Source organism: Neolamprologus brichardi, chromosome 15, assembly GCF_056152115.1.
Source record: "Neolamprologus brichardi isolate AB-2024 chromosome 15, ASM5615211v1, whole genome shotgun sequence".
In the NCBI taxonomy this organism is placed as follows: Eukaryota; Metazoa; Chordata; class Actinopteri; order Cichliformes; family Cichlidae; genus Neolamprologus; species Neolamprologus brichardi.
Window position 1 is genome coordinate 20,479,906 of NC_142118.1, and position 24,475 is coordinate 20,504,380.

General features: G+C 39.8%; 1 protein-coding gene across 1 annotated transcript in view; it reads right to left on the reverse strand.

Annotated features, from left to right (window-relative positions):
- Positions 1 to 1,419: 1,419 nt before the first annotated feature.
- Positions 1,420 to 24,475, reverse strand: part of ift172 (intraflagellar transport 172) — a 54,221-nt gene continuing 31,165 nt past the window's right edge. The window contains exons 31-48 of the mRNA XM_006793547.3: positions 23,961 to 24,054; positions 23,528 to 23,592; positions 22,170 to 22,350; positions 20,517 to 20,626; positions 16,772 to 16,901; positions 12,814 to 12,912; positions 12,549 to 12,658; positions 12,268 to 12,331; positions 11,711 to 11,797; positions 10,211 to 10,327; positions 9,030 to 9,140; positions 8,833 to 8,952; positions 7,562 to 7,657; positions 5,555 to 5,614; positions 5,258 to 5,356; positions 4,435 to 4,588; positions 3,269 to 3,360; positions 1,420 to 1,844 (exon numbers count right to left, since the gene is read on the reverse strand). Of these exons, the coding sequence (XP_006793610.2) occupies positions 1,755 to 1,844; positions 3,269 to 3,360; positions 4,435 to 4,588; positions 5,258 to 5,356; positions 5,555 to 5,614; positions 7,562 to 7,657; positions 8,833 to 8,952; positions 9,030 to 9,140; positions 10,211 to 10,327; positions 11,711 to 11,797; positions 12,268 to 12,331; positions 12,549 to 12,658; positions 12,814 to 12,912; positions 16,772 to 16,901; positions 20,517 to 20,626; positions 22,170 to 22,350; positions 23,528 to 23,592; positions 23,961 to 24,054 (1,879 nt within the window). The 3' untranslated portion in view covers positions 1,420 to 1,754. The remainder of the gene's footprint in view (positions 1,845 to 3,268; positions 3,361 to 4,434; positions 4,589 to 5,257; positions 5,357 to 5,554; positions 5,615 to 7,561; positions 7,658 to 8,832; positions 8,953 to 9,029; positions 9,141 to 10,210; positions 10,328 to 11,710; positions 11,798 to 12,267; positions 12,332 to 12,548; positions 12,659 to 12,813; positions 12,913 to 16,771; positions 16,902 to 20,516; positions 20,627 to 22,169; positions 22,351 to 23,527; positions 23,593 to 23,960; positions 24,055 to 24,475) is intronic.

The following is a 24,475-nucleotide window of genomic DNA, read 5'->3' on the forward strand; positions in this document are numbered from 1 at the left end:
ACAGAGAGGATAATGACCTATTGGTTTGTGGACTAGTATTTTAAAGCCTTTAGTATTGCGGTCAGATACGGTCAAAATGTCCATATTTGGATGATGGTGGAGTACCAAGTTATCAGCTAAAGCTAGTTAGCTTGGTTAGGTTTTGGGCAATGACATATATTTTCTAGTTTTGCCTCTACACACCACCACAGTGGCTTTTACATCTAAATAAATCAACATCAACTATGCTTCAGATGATGAGCTGTTTGTTTCTTTCTAAAATGCTAAAATGGGTAAATTTACATCTTAATGGCTTAACATAAAGCTGAATGTGGTTCCACTCATTACAGTCACAAAGAAGCACGAAGCAGGATATGATGAATGCTTAGAAACCACTGAACATTTTTATATTGCAACTTTATTAAACAAAGTATATTCCATATTGAACACTCAGTAAAAGCTTTGCCAAACATTACTGGCCTCTGAAAAACATTCACAGAGAAAAGAACTCAATTTAGTCTGCAGACATTAAACAATCCTAAACCGCCACCACAGCATCATAGTGTCAGGTTATTAAGTATTGTAATATCTGCTGCAGAGGAAAGTCTTCACAGACGGAAACCTGAGACAAAGTCCTTCTGATGATGAGAAAATACATAGAAACAACTAGATGGATGATATGTGTTTCCATGGTGACTGCACCTTGGGATAAACTGACCAGTCAGAGGATAAAATAAATAACAAAAATGAAACATCTTGGAAAAAACAAAAGCAAACAGCATCACTTCATCCCGATGCATTGTATTCCTTGGTGCTTTAGAGTTCTGATGTTGAGTTTGTTTTGATTCTGCACCGCTCTCAGTAGAGCACCAAACAAGGATTAATCCGCCGCTGAAATTATTCCCCAACAAAGTTTATTCATTTTTAACTTAAACTACAGCACAAGAGCTGTTTCAGGAAATCACTTTTTGTGTGTTTTTGGTCAGGAACTAAAAGGGCTTGTGGTTGGGGCCAACACACACTGAGCATATGAACAGGTTTTTGTTTTTTCTTCTATGTTTTGAGGCTTCAAAGAAGAGCACTGTCTATTTTTTTGTTGTTAACTGTTTTATGAAACATTTCGAGCTCCTTACTGATAAATTTTGAGGTTGCTTCAGAAATATGTGAACCTGAATTCTAATAAATACTTACGAGTTTTTATCTTGTGCTTTTGCTCTGACAGTGGTCAAATTCTAAGACTAGTAATGTTATAAAAATGCTTATTGACTCTTGTCAGCCTAGTATCTTACTCTAATGACCAGAAACTAGCAGAAACTGCAAAATCGGATCAAAGTGCTACATTTCTCAGTCATTTCAATTTTCTGATGTTTACTATGAATCAGAAAAAAGCACTAAATATATTTCTTGAATTCTTAAATTGTCAATTGTTAAGGTTCAAAGTCATGTATATGTACTTTTATTATCATTTTACCAATTTACAGTTTAACTTATAACATGTAACACATAACATTTAACAGTTTAACTATACTTTTAAGGTGCCTTTTAAAGAAGAAAATCATGAACTGGTTTAAACTGTAATGAAGGGATTGTGTATTCTCCTCTGGGCTTAGAAAGTAAGTAGGAAGTTCTGGGGACAATAAAATAGATGGTTTCCTGTGAAATGTTTGAATTTGCGGAAAGAAAAGATGAGGAAGAATAGAAGGAAGAGCAGGTGTTTCAAAGTGTGTAACAGAGTAATAAAAAAAAGGCACAGGGCAGAGCTGCAGGTCGTTCTATCAGCGGAAGGAGAATCCAGACGCCGGCAGGCCGCCACACCACTGCCTAATGAACTCGAGGACGTCCTGACACTCTGGACTGTGAGTGGTCTGTGGGGAGGTGAAGGAGAGAAACACAAACAACAACCCATCAGGAAACACACGTGAGAAGGGAGGTAAGGATGCTATGTATATTCATCTGCTGATTCAAACTCAAATAAGCACCACTGTTTTCATTTCTCTCAATGTGATGAACTAATTCAGTATTGTAAGACTCAGAAAGGTTAGGCCTCAGTTTCATGCTTTGCCAGTTGTGAACCACCAGTCGCAGGGGAAAAATGTGTATTCCCAAGTCAGTTAATGAGTAGTTGCTAGAAGTTGCTAAGTGAACTCAATCGCTAAAGCCCCATTCACCCAGACCTGGTCTTTAGCTGGTGGCCTTGGCCCCAAGTAACCACTGATTGCTATGATAAAGTATGTATTCTGCGACCAATTGGTGAGTGGTTGCTGACAGTCACTATCACGTAACTAGTCACAAAGATGTATATGGTGCTGCACTGAAATTCTCTTTCAAATTGCTTTGGTTGTTAGCTGGTTGCCATGTTGACTTGTATTATATCAGTAATCAGTATTTACCTGCCAAGTGTTAGTGAAACTGGGAAAAACACAATGTAAATGGGAAATGAAGAACATTCGTCTTCAAAGTAAAAGTTGCACCATTCAAAATATGTTGCTTGCAGGTAAGGTAGAACTTTTATTTTGAAGGCACATGTCTGTTTCCATTTTATGCTGTACTTTTTCCAATTTGGAGAGTAAACGGCGAGCGTTTGCAGATAACTCTGTGTCTTCTATGCAAACTATGCTAGCAACCATACCAATCTCAAATAGGTCTCTGGTTTAGCGCCTTCTTAGTGATCGATTTTACCTAGCAACTATCCAGCAGGCTCCGGCAACTGCCTAATGACTGGTGGTGGTGCCCAGCCAATCTTATTTTTCTCTATTTTTTGCAGAACATCTTGAAGTAACACAAACATGATATTATCAACAGTAAAATATGATTTAGAGTTATAAGAAGCCAAGAAGTGTTGAGCTCTAACTCATGCACCATTATTTTTTTTCTAGTTATAATGAATCCAATGAATTACAATCCAACATTAGCATTTTCACTAAAGTTCAGCGCTGTTTCAAAGAGAGTTGAACCTGAAGAAAATGTTTTCTTCATGCCTTTGCTTTGAAAAAACAGAAAGAAAAGAAAAGTTTTGAGTACTGCTCCATGATGGGAGTTCCTTTCTCTCTCAACCAATTTTAAGTTGAGGACAGACAACCTGGGTAAGTTTTAGGAGTTTTGAGTTCCTCGAAACTAATCAAAACTCCTCAAAACCTTGAATGACACTGCATTTAATTACAGTCCCCGTGGAGTCAAATACACTCCTGAGGTTTTTCATTCAGAAAGAAGGAGAGATCAATTTGTGTTGTTTTTATATGCACGGAAATTTTTCAGCTTACAAACCCACAGTTTCTCTGTTTGATCTCACCTTCGTGGCCATGAGGAATTTGTTCCAGTCTTCCTTGTTGGCTGCTTTCCCCGCAGCAGAGAACTCGATTTTATTCCTCAGCACGGGGTAGCCTGAAAGCAGGAACACCACAGAGCGAGGCTACATGCTGTGTATGACTGCACAGTCACGCAGCAAACTGGAGAATCAACACTTACAGCAAGGCCACAGCATGTTTTGTGTATGATAGCGTTCTATTATATAGTAGCTATCATTTCATATTAAAATTCAAGAAAGAAAATCGTTGAATGGTCCATTAGGTTTTAAATGAAGGTTCTTGAAGTGGACCTATTATACATTTCTTTCTCTGTCACATATATACTGTTTTATTGCTGGATTAATATTACACAAGGCCACAGTTTCATGTCAGTGCTGTTCACAGTGAGAGAGGATATGCTGATCAAACCTTCTGTTTGTGACAGGTAGCCAATCAAAAGAACATTGGCTTTAAGGTTGCGGAACTAGAAAAAAGGTGAATTGAGCAGCTGCACTAAGGTTCAGTATAAGATATATAAGAGAATAACAAAAAGCTTCACTAGTAGAGACCAAGAGTAAAAACATGAAGATAGAAATGAGCAAAACACGTCTCCCTTAAATACAGATTACCTTCTTCAAATAACACAGAGGTGAAAATTAAACATTTATTTGAGAACAAATCCATCTTAAATCTCCAAAACACCTCAAACAACAGCTCTACACTTTCCTGAATTTAGATTTCATTACATCAACATGCTCACGTTAAAGCGTGTGTGAAATCTCGTGCATTGCAAAGTGGATTAGAATTCAAAATCCCCAATGACACCATACTTTATCTTTTTAGTAAATTAGATGTTGTGTAAATGTCAGCACTGTATGCAAACATCATGGGTGTGAGAAGAAAGTTTAACAACAGGTAAACTATAAAAGCTCCAAATAACAGAGAACATGTTGCAAGTTTATGGTAATTACACCATTTTTTATTAAATTATTTCATGTTTTCCACAAAATAAATGATGAAACTTTTCTTCTTGCTTTTTGCTTTTCTCTATTGCATCACATCAGTTTGGAGTTTTTTCCCCCTCTGATCTCTTTTCAATCTTTGAATTTAACAAAACTTTGATAAGTCTTGGACATGCTTGAGTGTTTCTGTGTGTGCATGTGTGTCTAACCGGTGAGGACGCAGGGCAGCGAGCGAAGGCCGGTGTTGGCGGCCACCAGCGAGGCTTCATATGTGTTCCTCTCGTCATGTGGCAGAACCTGCTCGAGCCGATGGTCCATGGACACCATAAGCACCCAGTCGCGGATCTGGTCCCGCTGGGCAACCTGTAACACACACGATGTTTTCAGACAGCTTTTCTAAACATTGCTCATTGCAACTGAGCTGCATGTCAGGTTGAGTTTGATTTTTTATATAAAAAAATACAGTTTGTGTGATGTCAGCCTGCAGTGATATGAGTTTCCTACACAGAAACTCAGTGACTGTGTCATAAACAGGAATAGGTTGAGCTTGTTCAGACAAAAGAAGACTTTTGGACAAAGTAATCTTAAATGGGCTGTTATATAGTTACTATTATTCTTTTCAATTTCTCTAACCCCAACTCTTAACCCCCCCCCAAATTTTGGTCATCATATTTAAGAAGCTATAACCAAGATAATAAAAATAACTAATAAAAACAAGCTTTAATGTGACCTATAAACAGGAAAATGTGAAATATGATTTTTGTTAAGAGGGCCTGATTTAGCCCACAGGCCACCTGTTTGCCTGCCGATACTTTCTAATTTGCAGCTACTGCGACCCTGCAGCTTAAGACTGGGTGTTTAAATGGAGCGATCTGTCATCTGTGCTCATTTGTAAAGAATATCACAGAGGACTGTGACACTAACTGCACCAGATCTGATTTGTAGCACATCACCAATATTGTCTTCATCTATCAGTCTGACCGCAGCGCATCCGGTGGGATATGTGTTTGGTGGGTGGTGATGATGTCTTACTGTGACGCAGAGTTTGGTGGGAACTGGAACCTCAAAGGGAATGTCGGTGTCTAGGAAGTCGGTGTGGTCCAGAGTGTCCAGAGTCCCCTCGTCAATGCCCTGGACAACAAAATCAGCCAATCACAAATGAAAAGATTCAATTTTAAAGTCTTAAAAAATATAAAAATTTTCTTTGGCAAACTTCCTGTTTTGCACATTAAAACTTCAGATGGTGTAATGGTGTTATAATGGGATTTTGCTGGTATTCACAGAATACATAACAGAAAGGTCACAAATAAAGATTTCTACAATACATACATCGCACAGATCCAGGAAGTGGTTGAGAAAGATGAAGGCCATGTTTTCCCAGCCAATAGCCTGCCAGAATTAAAAACATAACACGTAGAATCAACACTAGACCGAGAGTATCTGCTGCTTCAAAAAGATTATCCTCTAATGGCCAATCACCAATAGAGCAGAGTTAAAGGCTTGTAAGTAGTCATGGACTACCTGAAGTATACAATGCATTTTTAAATGTACAGGGTGGGCCATTTATATGGATACACCGTAATAACATGGGAATGGTTGGTGATATCAAAGTCCTGTTTGTGGCACATTAGTATATGTGAGGGGGCAAACTCCTCAAGATGGGTGGTGACCAAGGTGGCCATTTAGAAGTCGGCCATCTTGGATACAACTTTTGTTTTTTCAATAGGAAGAGGGCCATGTGACACATCAAACTTATTGGTAATGTCACAAGAAAAACAATGGTGTGCTTGGTTTCAACGTAACTTTATTCTTTCATGAGTTATTTACAAGTTTCTCTTTGTTCACAGCCATTGACATGTCGAAGAGGTTAACATGTGAGCAGATCAAAATTGTGTTGATATCTGGTGAACGCAGTAACCGGGTCATTGCAGCAGATTTCAATGCAAGAAACCCTACGAGACCACCCATCCCCCATGCTACAGTTAGCAAACTGCTTGCTAAGTTTCGTGAAACTGGTTCAGTGTTGGATTTGCCAAAATGTGGACGCAAGAAAACTGTCACTAATGAAGAAACATCAGTGGCTGTCCTAGCTTCATTCAGCAAAAGCCCACAGCGTAGCACTCGCCGCATGTCACTGGAGAGTGGCATTAGTCGAACATCCCTTTGGCGGATATTAGCTATTCACAAATGGCACCCTACAAACTCCAGCTACTGCAGCATTGCAACGAGGATGACCCAGATCAGCGCACAGAATTTGCAGAATGGGCAAAACAAAAATTGGAACAGGACCCTCAGTTCACGCAGAAGATTTTGTTCAGTGATGAGGCAAACTTTTATGTGAATGGTGAAGTTAACAAACAAAACCACCGCTATTGGTCTGACACTAACCCACATTGGATGGATCGCTCCAAGACCGTTGGAACAACAAAAGTGATGGTTTGGTTTGGTATATAGGGTACAACGATAGTGGGTCCATTCTTCATCAATGGAAAGGTCAACAAGGCCACTGGATATTTGAAATTGCTACATGATGATGTGTTTACCTATTTATGCACTGAAGCTGGCACATTCCCTGAGTTTTTCCAGCAAGATGATGCACCACCACATTATGGGTGCCAGGTCTGAGCATTCCTAGATGAACAGTTTCCTGGAAAGTGGATTGGTCGTCGTGGGCCAGTTGAATGGCCCCCAAGGTCTCCCGATCTGCCCCCCTTAGACTTTTATCTTTGGGGTCATCTGAAGGCAGTTGTCTATGGTGTGAAGATACGAGATGTGCAGCACCTGAAACTACGGATACTGGATGCCTGTGCTGGCATTTCTCCTGCGGTGTTGCTATCAGTGTGTGAAGAGTGGGAGAAGAGGGTTGCATTGACAATCCAACACAATGGACAGCACATTGAACACATTTTATAAGTGGTCAGAAACTTGTAAATAACTCATGAAAGAATAAAGTTACATTGAAACCAAGCACATCATTGTTTATCTTGTGACATTACCAATAAGTTTGATGTGTTGTATCCAAGATGGCCGACTTCTAAATGGCCACCATGGTCACCACCCATCTTGAGGAGTTTGCCCCCTCACATATACTAATGTGCCACAAACAGGACTTTAATATCACCAACCATTCTCATGTTATTACGGTGTATCCATATAAATGGCCCACCCTGTACTTCAATCTGGGAATATTACCAACTTTGTGGAGAAAACTCATTGAATTTTGTGGTCTAGGAGGAACATTTTAGACTATTGACATGCACCTGCAACTAAAAAAAAAACATCAGCACTACCAAAGCAGAACAGCTGCACCTCATCCTCTCTAATTGGTGGACTCACCTTGCAGGCCAGGCCCGCCTCATAGAAAGCCTTGTCCGCAGGAACAAGCTCAGTGTGACGCAGCAGAGACACGGAGAGCTTGGTTGCTATACTGATCTGAAAATGCACAGAGGAAGAAGAGAACACTTAAAAAACCCCAAAGTAAAGCTTCCTACATATCATCATCAGTTACCTAGCAGAGGTTTAGATTTGTACCATGACATGGTCTTTTTTTGTCTTGTTCCCTGTTATAATTTAACTGATATTCATACTCATGTTTCTAAGTGTTCACATTTTTCTAGAGTCTCCTCCTGTTTCGTCTATCTGTTTGTTTCTTTGACTTCCTCTGTTTTCACTTCCTGTTTTATTTTGGTAATTACCTCTTTGTGCATCCTTCCTGTGCGTTTTTTAAGACTGCCTGGCCAAGTCTCAACTATGTTCACCTGTGCACTTTCAGCTCTGTGTATTTTTAGTTTCTTTTTGTTTGTCTACGTGGTAACTCCCCTCATGGATTCCTGTTTAGCTTAGGTCAGACTATCATCACTGAAGTCTTCTATAATGTCCAGCGGTGTCTGGTTCCTGGTGACATTGTCTTCTTTCCCAAAATGAAAGGCAAAGATCGAGTATACATCACAGATGGTAATGTGCAGGTGGTCAGAAAGAGGCTTACAGGAGGACATCTAAAAATAGAAGAAGCAGTACTGGAAGCATCCAAGGTGCACCAGGAGATGACCTCGGGACCAAAATGAAATCTGGTCACGTTTTTATTTTTCTGAGCAAAGACACAGAACTTTTTTCTTGCAATACATACATGCTCTAAAAACACTAAATAATTTAAACAATTTGAAGACAAATTCTGTCTAAAACTAATCAGAAATCAAGTGACCTTTTGTGAGGGAAACATGGCTGTAGGAGTTAGTTTAGATGATATTTTACGATGATTTGTGCGGACAGAAATAAACCAGCGAATAGCGCGGAAGGAGGTGGCAGGCAAATGTTGCCTTGCTGGTCACATTTTCTGCAGTTCACATGGTGGATCTATCCACAATACAAGGTGTTTTCACCTTGTATTGTGGATAGATCCACCATGTTTTCACCTTGTATTGTTCACATCCATCAATTCTCTAACCCAACATCATCTATGCTGTTACCACAAGACTCCAGGCTTCACAGTGCTTTGTTCTATTATTGAATTCTCACCAATTATGAGCAACTTTTACAAAGTCATTTTCAAAGATGTCCTCATTCTTAAATATTCTGTATTTAGGCAGGTGCTGTTTGCGTTTTCATACCAGCTGCTCGACTCCTTTAGCAGCAGATCTTGTGGCGTAGTAGTGAGAGATTAGCAGCATCTGTTCAAAATCTTCATGAGCCGGAGTGTTTGCCTCGGTTGATTTGGACATGTTCTCACACTGAAATCACAGCAAACAAACTTATTTTCATGTTTTTTAAAATGGGTCGATAAAGGCATTTACTAATTTTGATTTACCAGTTGGAAGAAGAAATTGCGGAGGTCGGCGAACATGCGGTAGGACTCTGGTCCATCGGTGTCGGAAAGGTTAATCAGGTCCAGGAACAGGCGTTTGTAGATGTTAAAGTTCTGATTGTAAAAAATGGCAAAGCTTGTAAAAAATAATAAGCAAGAGATGTCTCTTTTTAATCATGTTGTTAAGGCTGTAATAGAAATCAAAATATCTTTTTTTAAAATAAAATACAGCTGCCTTTTCACAGTCAGTTTGCTTTTTATTTGTGTAAATATAATTTCCTAAAGTCACTGATATTATTGTCTATTGAAATAATCTGGAACTGACTCACTCAAGAACCATAAAAATCTGTAAACCAGGGCTCCAAGCTCTTAAGGTAACATAGAGTTTTGTTGTAAATACCGCTTTATAGCAAACAAAAATACTGGCAGTGCCCACTGCTACCCCTCAGCCTTCTAATAGACACACCTATGGTTTAATTAGAAAATCTTGGGTAATTTTCAGAAAACCTGATGTCTGACCTTTACTTTCAAACTCGTCTGAGATTTTGCACCTATGCTGTCAATTTGAAAATCCTATATCGTCTCATTTTCAAGCTATTGCATTCCCAAACTTAGGTGTCCACGCCACCTGCCTGCATAGCAGGGTGACGCCAATACGGCTGAGGGGTAAAAACTGGAGAAGAAATTGGTTTATTATGCTTAAGAAACACTAGCTATTTGGCTTTTGTGGTGCTAATTGAGACTCACACTGTACATAACAACAAAGTCGACAATCTTGGCAATCAATGCAATCTTGTCGACACTGAACTGCATAAAAACATGTGGGTTGTTTGAAACTATGCAAACATCCCGATTGTGCCAAAATCTTGCACAAAATGCACCACACCCCAATCTGTTTGTGGTCTCTCTATGCTTACTTTATCTTTTCTTTGCCTAACTGGCCACAGCAGAGAGGCAAAGCGTGAAATGGACATGGTGGACTGGCATGTCTATAACACATTTTGCTGTGATACTTGGTTGGAATATTTATATAATTTCACCTTCTATGAAGACTACAAAACTAAGAGTAGATATTCTACATTAAAGAGGGAAACTTGGGTTATCAGGGAGTGAAAGAAGGATAATGTACCTTTAGGGTACCCACTAGGTGGGAATGGAATTAGCTATAAGAAGTGTGTGTGAACCTGAGGGTTTGGTGGTACTCCGTGCTGTATGTAGAGCTGAACAGCCTTTGGAGCTTCCTTATCCTTGATGAGATGTGTTGCGTACAGAGCAATGTACTTATGGAGGATCTGAAAGGTCTGACAAAACACAACACAAAAATTATGAAGCCTGACAGAAACAATGAGGTCAATGAGGCCTGTTAATGAGCAAACAAGCACAAGAAAAAAAAGTGTTGCCTCAGCAGAAATAATTGTCCATGAGCGCCCGAATATGCTTCATCTTGTATGACAGAAATGCCCATGCAGGCCTTATTTGTCTGAATATTGCCACAGTTCGGGAATGAGTTTAGCTAGTTCATAAAAAAACTGCACATTAAGGCTCACTGGAGGGAAACATAAATCAACATAAACTACTTAGCTGCTGCAAAGTTGCTTTTCTGTCTGATATCACCGGGGTTGAATCAGGGGGGACTTCGGATGGGACCCACCCAAAACAAGAACCACCCCCTCAGTGCCGAAAAGTGTTCGATTAATGTCTCAAATTAACTTGTAATACAATTTGAGAAAGCTCCAAAGTGGATCATCTCATTTCCAGACATGGACACTTTGGATTCGGCTCTAAGAAGGATTGGAAGTGCTTTCCTGGAGCCTTGCAGCACATTTTTACTGGAGGTAACAACAAATTAGCTGCAGCTAGGACATGGTTAGTCCTCTTTGTTTCTGTTGTGGACGATCTTAAATAAAATTGCAACCACCAGGTGAGCGTGTCTTTGAAGTGAGGTTTATTAAGGAAAAAGAAAAACAAAACAAAACACTGCAGTGGAGAAAACATTCAAGTCAAACACCAAAACAGTTTTCTGAGGAAGGACGCCCCCCTGAACTCTTTTATACCTTCTCAAACAAAGAACATTCCCCATCAGATCATATATTCCTATACCTTCAGTCCGGCTCATCCTTGACCCTCTCCCACTCTAAGAAAAGTTACAACCACCGGTCACCGGTCTGAATGTACATGTTGTTTTTGTCCATGCTTTTTCAGCTGGGGCACCTGCTCATCATTATCACCTACCTGCATCATAAAGCTCCAGACCTGAACTCCGCTCAGTGATTGTTTCATCCCATAGTGTAGTACTGGCATCACTTAACCTCTAGTTTATCAATTGCTCACTGCTTTGTCTAAAACTCTAACACCTTGACCTCACCTGGTTATCTGCTTTTGCTCTAAAACTGCTTGGGATTTTAGCCCGCTGCCTATATGTGTAATACCTTATCAGAATCACCGGATTCCCTGTAGATTTCCCAGCATCATCGCTCCATCCCTACTTCCCAACAAATTTGCACAAAGTTCCTGGTTGTTTGAAGTAACGAGGAATGACTCTTTCCCCTGTGACCTGCTTTAGAGTTCACTTGTTTTAGAACTTTAAAACCCTGATTTGAGCAAAAGTTGTTTGCTTAACAACTCGAAAAACAAAAGAGGTGACAATATAATATGAACTCTTAATAACATCAAACAAGACATACCTGTTTGGATGCTGTCTCCAGGCACTTCTCCCACTGGCCTCTTTCTGCGTAGATGTCCAGGGCCGCCATGACATCCACTCCCACCAGCTGAACGAACACAGTCATCAAAAATAAAAACAAACTGTTTTTTCACCTCTAAGAAACACAGCATGAAACTTGAAATGAGACCATTACATTTTCTGTCTTTCTCTGCTCATATTTATCAAATGGCACAGGCAAACAACTCGGAGGACATGTAGGGCTCCACAGAGCAGTGAAATGGTGCAGGAAATACAGCAATCATTGTAAAATCATCTCAGTGAAACGTAACAAATTCTTATTCTGGGAGGAACATACTGCTGTTTACTACAGAAATGGATCAAATGAGAGATATTTATCTCTTTTTGCTTTATATAAACGTTACAAAACGTTATTTTTCTGGACCAAACTGCTTGGAATGATTTTGGAAGCTGAATTTTGTCATAATTGGGTCAATATTAGCTTGATAACATGTCAGCTTTTCTTTTTTTTTTAATTTGTTTGGTTCAGGGTGTCATAGAGTGTATACTTGTACTTACAGACTCCACTCTGCCCTGGTTTTTAAGGTGCTCCTTGTACTTCTGGTCCACGTAGTCCTCATACCTGTCAAATATCAGATTCATAGGAAACAGGGCAGAGAGGCACGCATGCTTAATAAAACTGATATGACATTGAAAAAATAACCAGCATGTCTTCGTCTTTCTGTTCGCTTCTTCTATTCTGAGTTTTAATTCAATGTCGGCCCTTGTCTTTGTTGCTGTTCTGCCCGTAATAACTATGATACACTCGAGTGTTTGTGTGTGTTTGTGTGCTCTCAAACCTCGGCTCCAGCTCCTTGGCGACTCTCTTGGCTTTGTTCCACTCCTCACCCTCAATAAAGACATCGATTGCCTCTTTGATGAGGTCCATGTTTAAGTAGACCTCAGCAGCCTTCAACAAGCAAATACGAACAGGACACAGGAAAGAGGCAACTGGTCAGATATTAGATGCTTGGACATTATAAGAGCATATATATTTGGATTGTGTGTGTGTGTGTGTGTGTGTGTATTGTTTTATTAACTGCATCTACGTGTGTTTTCACTCACGGCGTTGAACTTCCTCAGCTGTGCGAGTCGTGGTCCGACCACCTGGATCACCTCCACTGCTACATGTGTTGTCAGGAACTTGATGGACAGCTCTGCCGCCTGGACATATGCACACAGCGAGTGCACATGCCAAACAGTACAGGACACCCAAAAAGACGCAAAAAGGAAAAATCCATTCAAACCATATATAGAAATATAACATTTAGTTTTGTCATTATTTTGTTATTCAAGTCTACTCAAGACGTTTCTTTTTTTTTCCTTTTAGGGTTTATTTTTGCAATTATTTCATGAAATAGAATCGAGGTAGGCAGCGTGTTTTTGGTATTAATGGGCAACAAATCTATGAAACCCTTTTGATAGATTCTGCATTTCCTTTTCATCAACCTCTCCGTTTTCTGGTTTGAGAAAATGTAGCTTGGGACAAGAGAGTTTATTCTGGATAGGAAGACAGAAAGAGTGGGTACCATATGAAGATAAAGGCAGTACTGATTTATTTTATCTTCTGCATATGGACTCGGTATTAGTGATATTTATATAGCACTTTTCTGCACTTACTGAGCCCTCAAGGCACCTGACTCCCACTCACACATATACACACATACTGTGATTCATCCTGGTCATGAACACATTCACACATGTCATCATGCAGATTGGAGAAGCCCGGGATCGAAACACTGACTGGACATGCAGCTGAACGTCTGTTTCCGCTCCACTGCCATGAGGATAGATACAGAAAACCTTTTCCACTTCTTAAAATAATACCTGCCACAATATTCAGTATGGACTTAAGCTATTTCATATTTAACTACTATATTTTTCTGTTGTTTTGTATCTGTTCTGAACTACATTTTTTTAAATGTTGTGGGTGCTGTAGCACAATATTTTCCCAACTTTTTCAATAAAAAATATTTATTGTGTCTTATTTTTCCTACTTCAAGTGTATTTTATTCTAATTTTTTGCATTTTATTCTCAGTCACACATACGTTTAGTATGTGTGTGTACACCGAGACATATAATGTACAAAACCTGCTTTTGCTCCTGTTTTTTTCTCTCCTTACAATATGTGTGTTTGGCATTTTTGATATTCTGTACAGCAAAAATATTATAAAACCAAATTTTAAAAAAGTAGCAGTTCTTTCATAACCTTTTTAGGACACAGTTAAGAAAGTGGGTGGGGCTATTAATAATAATGAATTGCATTTATATAGCGCTTTTCAAGACCCTCAAAGCGCTGTACAATTCCACTATTCATTCACTCTCACATTCACACACTGGTGGAGGCAGCTACAGTTGTAGCCACAGCTGCCCTGGGGCAGACTGACAGAGGTGAGGCTGCCATATCGTGCCATCGGCCCCTCTGGCCAACACCAGTAGGTGGTAGGTGAAGTGTCTTGCCCAAGGACACAACGGCCAAGACAGACAGAGCTGGGGATCAAACCGGCAACCTTCCGGTTACAAGATGAGTTTCCCAACCCCCTGAACCACAGTCGCCCCCAAATTGATGTTATTCCACCAGTTTCTGAGCCACCGCAGTGTAAGGAATGGTACATATTTAAAAACTGCCTCTTATTACCACTGCTGTTTTGCCCTACCAGTACTGACACTGATGATGTCATACTTCAAGGGAGAAAGAGTTCAACTTCTTCAACTGTTTAGCTCATGACATTAAAAATATATTAAAAGAGATCTTTGCAATGATGATAATATAAAATTGTCATGATCTGTCATCTCAAAAAGCAATATAATGTCACCGTAATCATTATATAATCCATTTGATTCTGATTGTGGGGATAGTTGGTGATACATGAACTGACTTTGCTGTTCGTGTGTTGAAGAAAAAGTCTTTAATTCTTCTAATGCAATATTTCCAATACGGCTGTACCTTGTGTTTCTATCTATTTTCATTCATAGTTAACTAGTTAATTTATAAATATATTATATAAATAGCACAAAATAAATGTCCACATTTCATATTCACAGGTTTAAACAGAGAGTCCACAGTAATCTAATTTAAAAAGAAACAAAACACCATAAAGCAGGAAAAGTTCACGTTTGAGGAACTAAAAACAGTTTCAGATCGAAAAACTAAACAGCTGTAAACGAGACTGCAGAATTCTTTTAGCTGTAATTATAATGTGTGTGTTTAAATCATTGTCCCTTTTAAACAACATCTGTGTAATCTTTGATTTAGCACTTCTACATTAAATAGGCTAGAATCAGCTACTTCTGTGAGGCATTTGGCATGTTTGATAGCACCCACTTTCACCTATTAAATATAATGTCTTAAAAAAATTGATAATTGGAATAAAGGTCATTATGAAGCGCACTACAGGAAGGAATCAAAAATTCAAAACTTAAATCAGTGTATCGCCTGACTCATCTGTAATGCAGATGCAGCATTTTCTGACCTAATGAAACTCACTTGGGAAAACAAAAACCTATCTATTGATCTCTGTGATCTCTTCAAGAGATTCTTTACAATCACGGAGATTGACCTTTCCCATTTCAAATAATCTGACCTCTGCACTTTAATCAATAACATGCAGTATGTGCTACGTATCTTCATGCTCACAGCAGAAATCACCTATTGATGTTGGTGACATGGTGACCTTTCGCCCTCCTCCACCTTTAGTGGTACTCTTGACTATAATTAAACATCTATTCTGTCCTTCACCCACTATAGAGCTTAAAGTAAAAGTGAACAGTAATTACTGATGCTGTCTAAATATAAGATTTACAGTACGCCCATTAAAGGTCATGGTGGGAAGTTTTCTTTTATTTCTGGACTATTTTTGCAGAACCAGAGAATAAGTTACTGAATAATTTCCTTCTTTAGGGAAATAAACACTGTTTGAAATGGTTATAAATCACTGTCTGTAGTTTTTATGTCATGAAAGCTCAAACAGTACAGTGATGCCAAAGATAAAACGAACACTCCAGGGAAAGCGGCTCAGAGGAAGACAGAGAAAACTATGAAGAGTGGACAGACCTTTGCAGAGACCTCAACCCTCGGCCGCAGCCTTGAAGCCAAACTGTCAACTTACTACAGATTGTGATTTATTTTAATGTAGTGCTAAATTCATTTTAAGATTTGACACAATGTAAGTAGATATTTTCGGCAGGTTGACAAATCGAGTTAATACTGTTAATCTAGCTGAAAAGGGGATTCTCACATTCTGAGCTGCAGTAATGTTTTAATTTATGGCATTTCAAAATATAAATAAGGTTTCCATGTGCATCTAGGACAAAGATCTGAAAATAATTCATTTATCCTTTAGATGGTTTCGACCTTTTGGAGTGTTTGTGGTGTAAAAATAAATTTTGTGAATAATATTTAACTGCAAAAGCTTGTGATGACTGTTGTACTAGAAGGTTAAACCTCCCACTCACTATCTTAACCCCTTATGTCTAGTGTATCATATTTGTGTAGTTTTTTTGTGAGTTTTTGAGACTTTTCCCCCCCCGATAAAACCGAAATGAATTGCACAATACATCCATCTTTCCATCCATCAATTTTCTTCCGCTTATCTGGCGATGGGTCGCGGGGGCAGCAGCGTAAGTAGAGAAGCCCAGACCTCCCTCTCTCTAGCCACCTTCTCTAGCTTCTCCAGGGGAACACTAAGGCGTTCCCAGGCTAGCCGTGAGATAGTATTTCCAGCCTGTACTGGGTCTGCCCCAGGGTCTCCTCACAATGTATATATATATATATATGTTTTTAATTCTATAAGCCATTTTAATCTCTATTCAGGGTAAGATCTTTTTAAATATGCCTAGGTGAAAGGCTAACTTTTGTTTTTTCAAACCTGCCTCTCTAATAAACCCATGACAGACTTAAAAGCTCTTCTTTATTCAGTAGCAACTACACGTGTAAAAAACGTACTATTAATTTCATATTGTTAAAAAGAACTAATAATCATGTGAATTAACAGTTCTATGCAGTTGTTTTTTTCTTTTTACCTTCATCCAACACTTTTCCATCAGCGCCGTGTTTGAGTCATCCTTAACCTTCAAGTAATACTCCACGGCCCGGGAATATTCACCCGACTGCTCCCACTCTCTCGCCTGCTCCAAGAAGCCCTCCACACCCCTGAAACCACAAACAAACACACAGACTCACATAAACAGGCACAAACAAGTCCCCTTCGGATGATGCTCATTTGAAATCTTTTCCAAATCCGTAATAAAAGCAAACTCACACTTGCTGTTACTTCTTCATGAACCAACAGGCAATAAACTATTTTTTTTTAGATTAAAAAATATTAAACATTTCACAATAGGTTTATTTAATTTCTATGTTATTTTACCAGTTCATAACTTTCATGGCATAAAATAGTTAATGCTATAATAATAACCACCATTACTAAATGGTAAATTGACAGTTAATTGTGTCAATGCTAGGGTTCCCTTACAGTCCATTTACTCCGTACAACACATATAGTATGGGATATCCCGCCCCGGTTTGTCCTGGCTGAAGAAATCTCTATTCACACCTTTAAGGCGGGTGGCCTCAGACAACATGCATAGGGCCCTGCCTACACATATACCCCCTGCCATCACAATCAGCCCTCAGTTCTAACGCTCTTCACCTCGCTAAGAGCATATCTACTGGGTTGGGCTAGCTAGCTACTGCTAGTTAGCTCCAATGTCTGCTGGCTTAAGTTAGCCCAACTGCCTTGTTGGTGTTAGCCTTCACTCCACAGCTGGTGTGTAGGCTGTCCACAAAGCGCTAATTTCAAATCTTCCTGTGCAGCGCTTTGCTTTGTGTTTTGGTATGGATATCAAACCAAAGTGAACAAAACAGAAATTTTCTGTTTGCCACTGTCTTCAGTGGTGCAGTTTCTCTTTGCATGATAGTGACCAGCAATGACGCGTGCCCCATTTGCCTGGGGATTGTCCAGGTTAGGAGAACGCTGACTGACCTGAAGTCTGTGTGCTTCGTCACCAGCTCCATCACTCTGGAACCCTGGAAAGATGGGTGACTTTGCGGAGAAAGTTCCAGAGGAGGCTAACAGTAACCGCATCTTGCATGCTAGCTACCGGTGGGAGCCCGGGCTGTTGCACCAGGGATCTTGGATTGGGAGAGTGTCGTTTTACGAGGTGGTGTCCACAGATGCTTCCCTAAGAGGGTGGGGAGTTCTGTCCGATGGCGCATCAGAGAAAGGGGTCTGGACACAGAGCTTCACAATGATGTAAGGCTGCTAGCTGTGTTCTTAGCTCAGGCATTTTTGTCCAGTTCTGAGGGGCCAACATTTCCTAGTCAGGATGGACAATTCAACAGTGGTCTCTTACATAAACAGGCAAGGAGGGAAACGCTCCCTTCCCCTGTTAAAGCTGTCTCGCTCTCTGCTATTATGGTGCAGTGTTCGATGTCTGTCTCTAAGAGCAACCCATGTTCCAGGCCATCTCAACCTGGGGCCAGATCTTCTCTCCAGACCTTCTCTCCATTCCAGTGAGGGAATGGAGGTTGCACCCCTTTGATATTGGCCCAGATACGGGATCTATTTGGCGAGGCAAGTAGATCTTTTTGCCTCCAGGGTGAACACTCACTACCCCATGTTCTTCTCCATAATCGACAGTGATTCACCCGTGGGCATAGATGCACTAGCACACCAATGGCCAGACGTGCTCCTCTATGCATTTCCCCAGTTGAAGTGATATCTCCAGTTCTTGATAGAGTGCATCGGCAGCACATCTCTCTGATTCTTGTTGCCTCCTGGTGGCCAACAAGGTCGTGGAATGCAGAGATAATCAGTCTGCTAGCAGCAAGTCCTTGGCAGCTTCCTCTCTGTGGGGACCTCCTCTCTCAGGCAAGAGGAGAAGTGATCATCTGCCCGGATCTATGGTGCCTTTATGGTTACCTACTGAGAGATCAAATTTGATAGCTAAGGATCTGCCCCATGCGTAGTCCTGTAGAGGCTTTTATGAGTACAAATGGCGAGCCTTTGAGCAATGGTTCCAGGACGGGCACATTCCCCCAGTCCAGTGCTCTATTGCGGATGTTTTGACATTCCTGCAGGAGATTCTAGATACTGGCGGTCCAGTGTCTTTTTATGGGACTTGTGTTTGGTGCTGGAGGCCATTTGTGCCTCCCTTGAGTCAGTGGATATAAAATGTATTTCATATAAAACTGCATTGTTTTTCACTTTGGCTTCTGCAAAGTAAGTGGGTGACCTTCATGCTTTGTCTGTGCACCTAGTTGGGCATCACCGCACACTTTTTTTCCCCGGTTCAATCGTTTGGACGTTACAGCCCCTTCAGTGGCTCATGCTGTCCTTTCAGCTGGGTCTACCAGGCACTAAGGTGGTGGTGGTCCAACTCCAGTTTGATGGATACTCTGCAGGGCGTGTATATATGCCCCATACTATATGTGTTGTAACATGTGAATCGACTGAAAAGGAACAAACAGTTATGTGTATAACTTTTGTTCCCTGAAGGAGAGGAACAAGTTACAACACAAGGTTGCCTCACTGCGCAGCTTGGCTCGATGAAGAGCGGCTATCGAACTGAGAGAAGAGGCTGAGAGAAGGGGGTATATGTGCAGGCGGGGCCATACAGATATCATCACAGGAAATCAGCCTTAAAGGCGTGAATAGAGGTTTCTTTAGCCAGGACATGCTGGAAAGCAATATCCCATTCTATATGTGTGTGTGCCTTATTCCTCAACTTCAACAGAAATTATACACATAACTGTTCATTTTGTGTTGTTTTAGAATTTTGGATTTTTGGGTTAATATATCAGAGTTTTGGTTTATCTTTAGTTGTTTGGTTTTTTTTACAGTATATTGCAAGTTTCAGTGCTTGATAAATGACTGAGTCTGGTTCCTGTTTGGATTTCTTTGTCATTCCTGTAATGAGTTTTCTGTAGTATTAAGTTTAGTTTTTTCTTCAATTTTTTTTCTTTTATTATCAGCTCGTTTCTCACTACTTCCCTCTCTATCGTGCAGTATTAGTTCCTTTGCCCTCCTCTGCCCTGTTAGTCTTCAGTGAATCCATATTTTTCTCTGTCTGGAATGTACACAGCCTTTTCATCTCAATCACTTAATATATTTACTTGTCTTGTTAATAATCGGTCTTTGTCATTAGCTTCTATTTCATTAGAAATTAGAGATTAGAACTGTGTTCATCGTCTACAAGCTGCAGTTCCATCACAGCTTTGCAGATGGATGCCCGTGGGAGACGAGAAGCTTTGCACTTATCTGAAGCCTGAGCTGTAAAGTCTGCAAGAATAATTCAGTGTTTTCTCTCTTCAAACCCTCTTTTTCATCCGTTTCCATTGGTAACTTTTGATGTTTCCTCCCACAAGTCATTAAAGCGGGAGAAACGATGGGAGGAGGGTATGAGCTGCATGCTGCTGGTTTGCTGTCTAATGAGCTGTTCCTCATTGGGAGTTGAAATTTAGGAGTACACGTGAGGTGTTTTTAAAAAAAAATAGGAAAAAAAAGCATCAAACTGATTCGTTGTGCATAGATGCATTTCTGGTAATGTTCAAAATATGTTAAAAAATGTCCCACAAATAATCACGAGTCAAGTTGAAAGGCTTTTGACTTCAAATGTTGTAACTAGATATAGCTGCAGTGATGGATTTGGGTTTTCTTTAGTAGAACTGTGCTTCATCTTTTACTCTGCCATGTTAGACCTAAAATATTTGAACACCACAAGAAATGAAGGTCAGTGGTTACTTATTTTATGGGCTTAATCTCACCTGAGTCCTTTCTTGGAGGCCTCCCTCTCATACTCCTCTTGGAGCATGGAGAGTTTATTGGGGATATACTCTTTACAGATACGTATGGCATCACTCCACATGTCTGCATCCTGAATTTAAAACAGACACAAAATAAATTAAATAACTGACTATCAGGCAGATTGTCAACATCTGAAAAATGAAAATGAATCCTGCAATTTTAGACATTTTTCACTAAATTGCAAAAAATTCTACAAATACTTTCTCGTCTTTTGTGAGGCTTGTGGAGCTAACTTAGCCAAAAACTACAAAAAATATCTCTTAACTTCCTCTACTCTTGAATGTCTTAGACAAAGTAATTCTCCATCAAGACTTCTGAGTTTCAGTCAGGTTTCAGGCCAACCACAGAACAGAGTCAGCCCTGCCAAAGTATACAATGATCTGCTCCTGTAGGTGACTCTGGGAACTGTGCAATCTTCAGTGCTGCATTTAAAACCACTGACCACAACAACCTCCTACAACGCATGCACTTCAGTGCTGGTATAAGCGGCAGATGACTACACTGGTTCACTTTATACCTAAAAAATAGATCTTCTCCTACATTACTGGAAACTATTCTTCTTCAAGAGTAACAATTTCCTGTGGGGTACCTCAGGGCTCCATTTTAGGTCCCGTCCTATTCTCTCTACACATGCTTACTTGGGGTCAAATAATCAGTAAACATAATATAATTTTTTGCTCCTAAGCTGACAACATGGAACTATATCTCCCCCTCAATCCCAACAAGTCCAGGCTGAATAGCATCATCAAATGCCTTGTGGACATTAAGAACTGGATGGCACAAAACATCATTCAGCTGAATGAGGATAAAACAGAAATTTTCTTTTTTGGCTCTGCCAATTCCTTTGTAAGTTTTTCTGATCAACTTGGAAATCTGTCCACTTATGTAAACCCTTAGGCCAAAACTCTTAGTGTGATATGTGACTCTGGCTTTAGGTTTAACAAGCAAATTAACTCAGTGGTTAAAACAGCTTTTTTCATCTCTGTTCCATATCAAAAGTTAGGTTTTCCTTTCTTGCAAAATTGTGTTCATGCTCGCATTTTCTCTTGTCTGGTGCTGGTAGGCTGTCCACAGGTATCTAAAAGAGAGGTCATATTACACGTGTTTTAGCATCTCTCCACTGGATGCCAGTGAGGGTCAGAATCAGTTTCAAGATACTCCTGTTTGTATACAAGCCATTCGTGGTTTGTCTCCACATCTATGACCTCTTACACCCCTATTAATCTTCCATGTCCCTCCAGTCAGCTGATCGGAATGCTTCTGACTGTCCCTAGTGCTAGATTTAACCTCCGAGGAGACTGGGCCTTCTGTGTGTTTGCCCCCAAACTTTGGAACAACTTTTCCCTCACATTCAAATCTGCTCCCTCTATTCGATCCTTTAAAACTAGACTTTTTACTCACTGACATTTGAGTGTGTCATTGGTCTTTATATTTCCTGTGCTGTTTTCGGCCATGATTCTATCTGTTTATCACCCACTAATATCTATTTGTTTCTTATTTCTTTATTTATTTCTATTCCCTTGTCTTTTTATCCACTCTATCTTTTGCACAGCAAGTGTTGGGTAGTGTATTTTTAAAAATGTGCTTTATAAATAAATTTGAGGTGGAGTTACCTTGTAGTATTTAACAGCTAGTTCAGGTCTCTGTGCTTGGAGCAGGAAGGCCTCAGCCTTCTTGAAATCATTCTCTTTAAAGCAGAACTTGGCTTGGCCAACCAGAACCTCAGACAGGCTCTCTGGATCGTGGCCCTCAGCCACCCGCTGTGCATTTGCCCAGTCCTGGTTGTGGACATACCTGGAACAGTTCACACACAAATACACACAGGAAATAAAATCCAAAAATAATCTGTTTTAAGATTAACGGAAAAGATTTTTCAAATGTTTTTCATCAAGTACCAGAAAGGGGACTTTGAATAAGTTCAGGTTCATAGAAATTTACTTAAAGCTGTGGCTACCTGGGAGGCTGGACATTAATTTCAAGACATATCTGCTTTCAGTGGCTTAGGGAAGTAATGGCACTTCTCAAACTTAAAGCTCAAATCTCTACACACTTTTGTGAAACTGCTTTTACCTCTCTGAGGACGAAGTCATAACCCTACCCCAATCCTATATCTTGGAGGGGAAAAAAATGAAAAAGTTAATTATTTTTGATGTGTCTGTTAGAATCACTATTCCCCTTCTTCCATGCCTACTATCCTTGAAAGAGAAATTAAAAACAAAGATGATATTTTCTTTGCCTAGGGTTAGTGTTAACATTAGTGTTAGCATTGGGGTTGTCACTGATCATGGGTTACTCTCCATCATTCATGAATACTCACACACTCCCCAATTTGAATATTACCTAAAATTACTTAAGCCTGTACGTACAAGAATCCTTGCTGCGCAGTGCTGTGTGGCTGGCTGTGGTGTAACTTCACTATGTCTATTTTTAGAAAGCTATACATAATTAGTATTTCTACTGCTGATTGCTATGCAGGCTGATTCCTCAGTTAACTTTCTGCTAACACTTTAGATTAGGCTTTAATTATCTTGCTATAAACATGCTTATTAGTAGCCTGTTTACTCTTTATTAGTCATTGCAAACCGCTTACTAATGACTTGGGCTGCATGGTCCTATTATACCCTTATCAGACGTTTAATTAAGAGCTAATTAATGGTTAATATATGTAGCGTAATTTAAAGTATTACCAACCTATCAAATTATTTTGATGAGGCTTGGTTGTTTAGTTCAATTATGGAAGAAAGAACCCCTTAAAAGAGATATGTGATTAGTGAAACTAATCACATTTGGACTTTTTTTTAATGACACGAGAAAGTTTAAAAATTAAAGTATTCAAATAATTATATTAACCAAAATTGTCCTTAAAAATTAAGCTTCAAACTGAGCCTGAAACTGATATAAATCTGCTCCTCACTGATGCTGATCAGCTGGCAGTAATGATGGGCACAACATCATCACCTCCAATACTCACATCAACACAGCTTCTTTGGGTTTTCCTGCTTTGATGAACTCTACCTCGGCTTCAGTGAACTTCCCCTGTAAGATGAAGCCGTGAAAAAATTCAGGATTAACACGACTTAATGTGTGCAGCATGCAGTGAGTTCAAGATTCTCAGTAACAGAAATTACGAACAATAACTCAGTGAGTTAGTTCACAGAAACAGTAGCAGCAGGTTTATTGTTATTCTCATATGAGCTGACTATGCTGGGCAATAAAAAGAAAAAAAATCACATATTGATGTGCTTGGTCTGGTTAAATAAAGAAGACAGAGAATAAATTTGGCATGAAGCAGTTTTGTAGGAGGAAAACTGAAAAGTCTTTATGTGGGTAGTTGTAGCAACTTTTTTGAAAGTGTATAGAAAGAGCAGAGAACTGACTGTGTGGTAAAACTGTGATGGATTTACCTCATCTTCCAGGTACAGTGCATGCTTGAGGTGGATCTCAGGAATCTTCTCCTTACATGCAAGGCGGGCCAAGTCAAAGGCAAAGTCAAATGAGCTGGAGAGAACATGAAGACAGTCCCTATTTATGTCACACCCCACGATTGGAAGGTGAGCAAGGTACCCTCCCCACACGCTGCTCCCCGGGCGCCCAATGGCTGCCCACTGCTTCACTGAGTGAATGGGTTAAATGCAGAGAGGAATTTCCCCACGGGGATCAATAAGCATGTGTAAACCTCTAATTGATATCATAGTAAGTAATTAGAAATGTGGATTTGACTGAGGATACATGCACTTTTTGTCCCTGTGACCACAAAAGTCAAATATATAGCTTTCTCCCCATTAATTTATACACGGTCTGGGAATTAAAAGCACAAATAACTTTCAAAGATGGTTACTAAGTGACCTTGCTCATTTCCTTTTTAGGAAGGCAACAATTGATCAAGTTTTACCGTTAGGATTTCCTTTCAGACAGTACA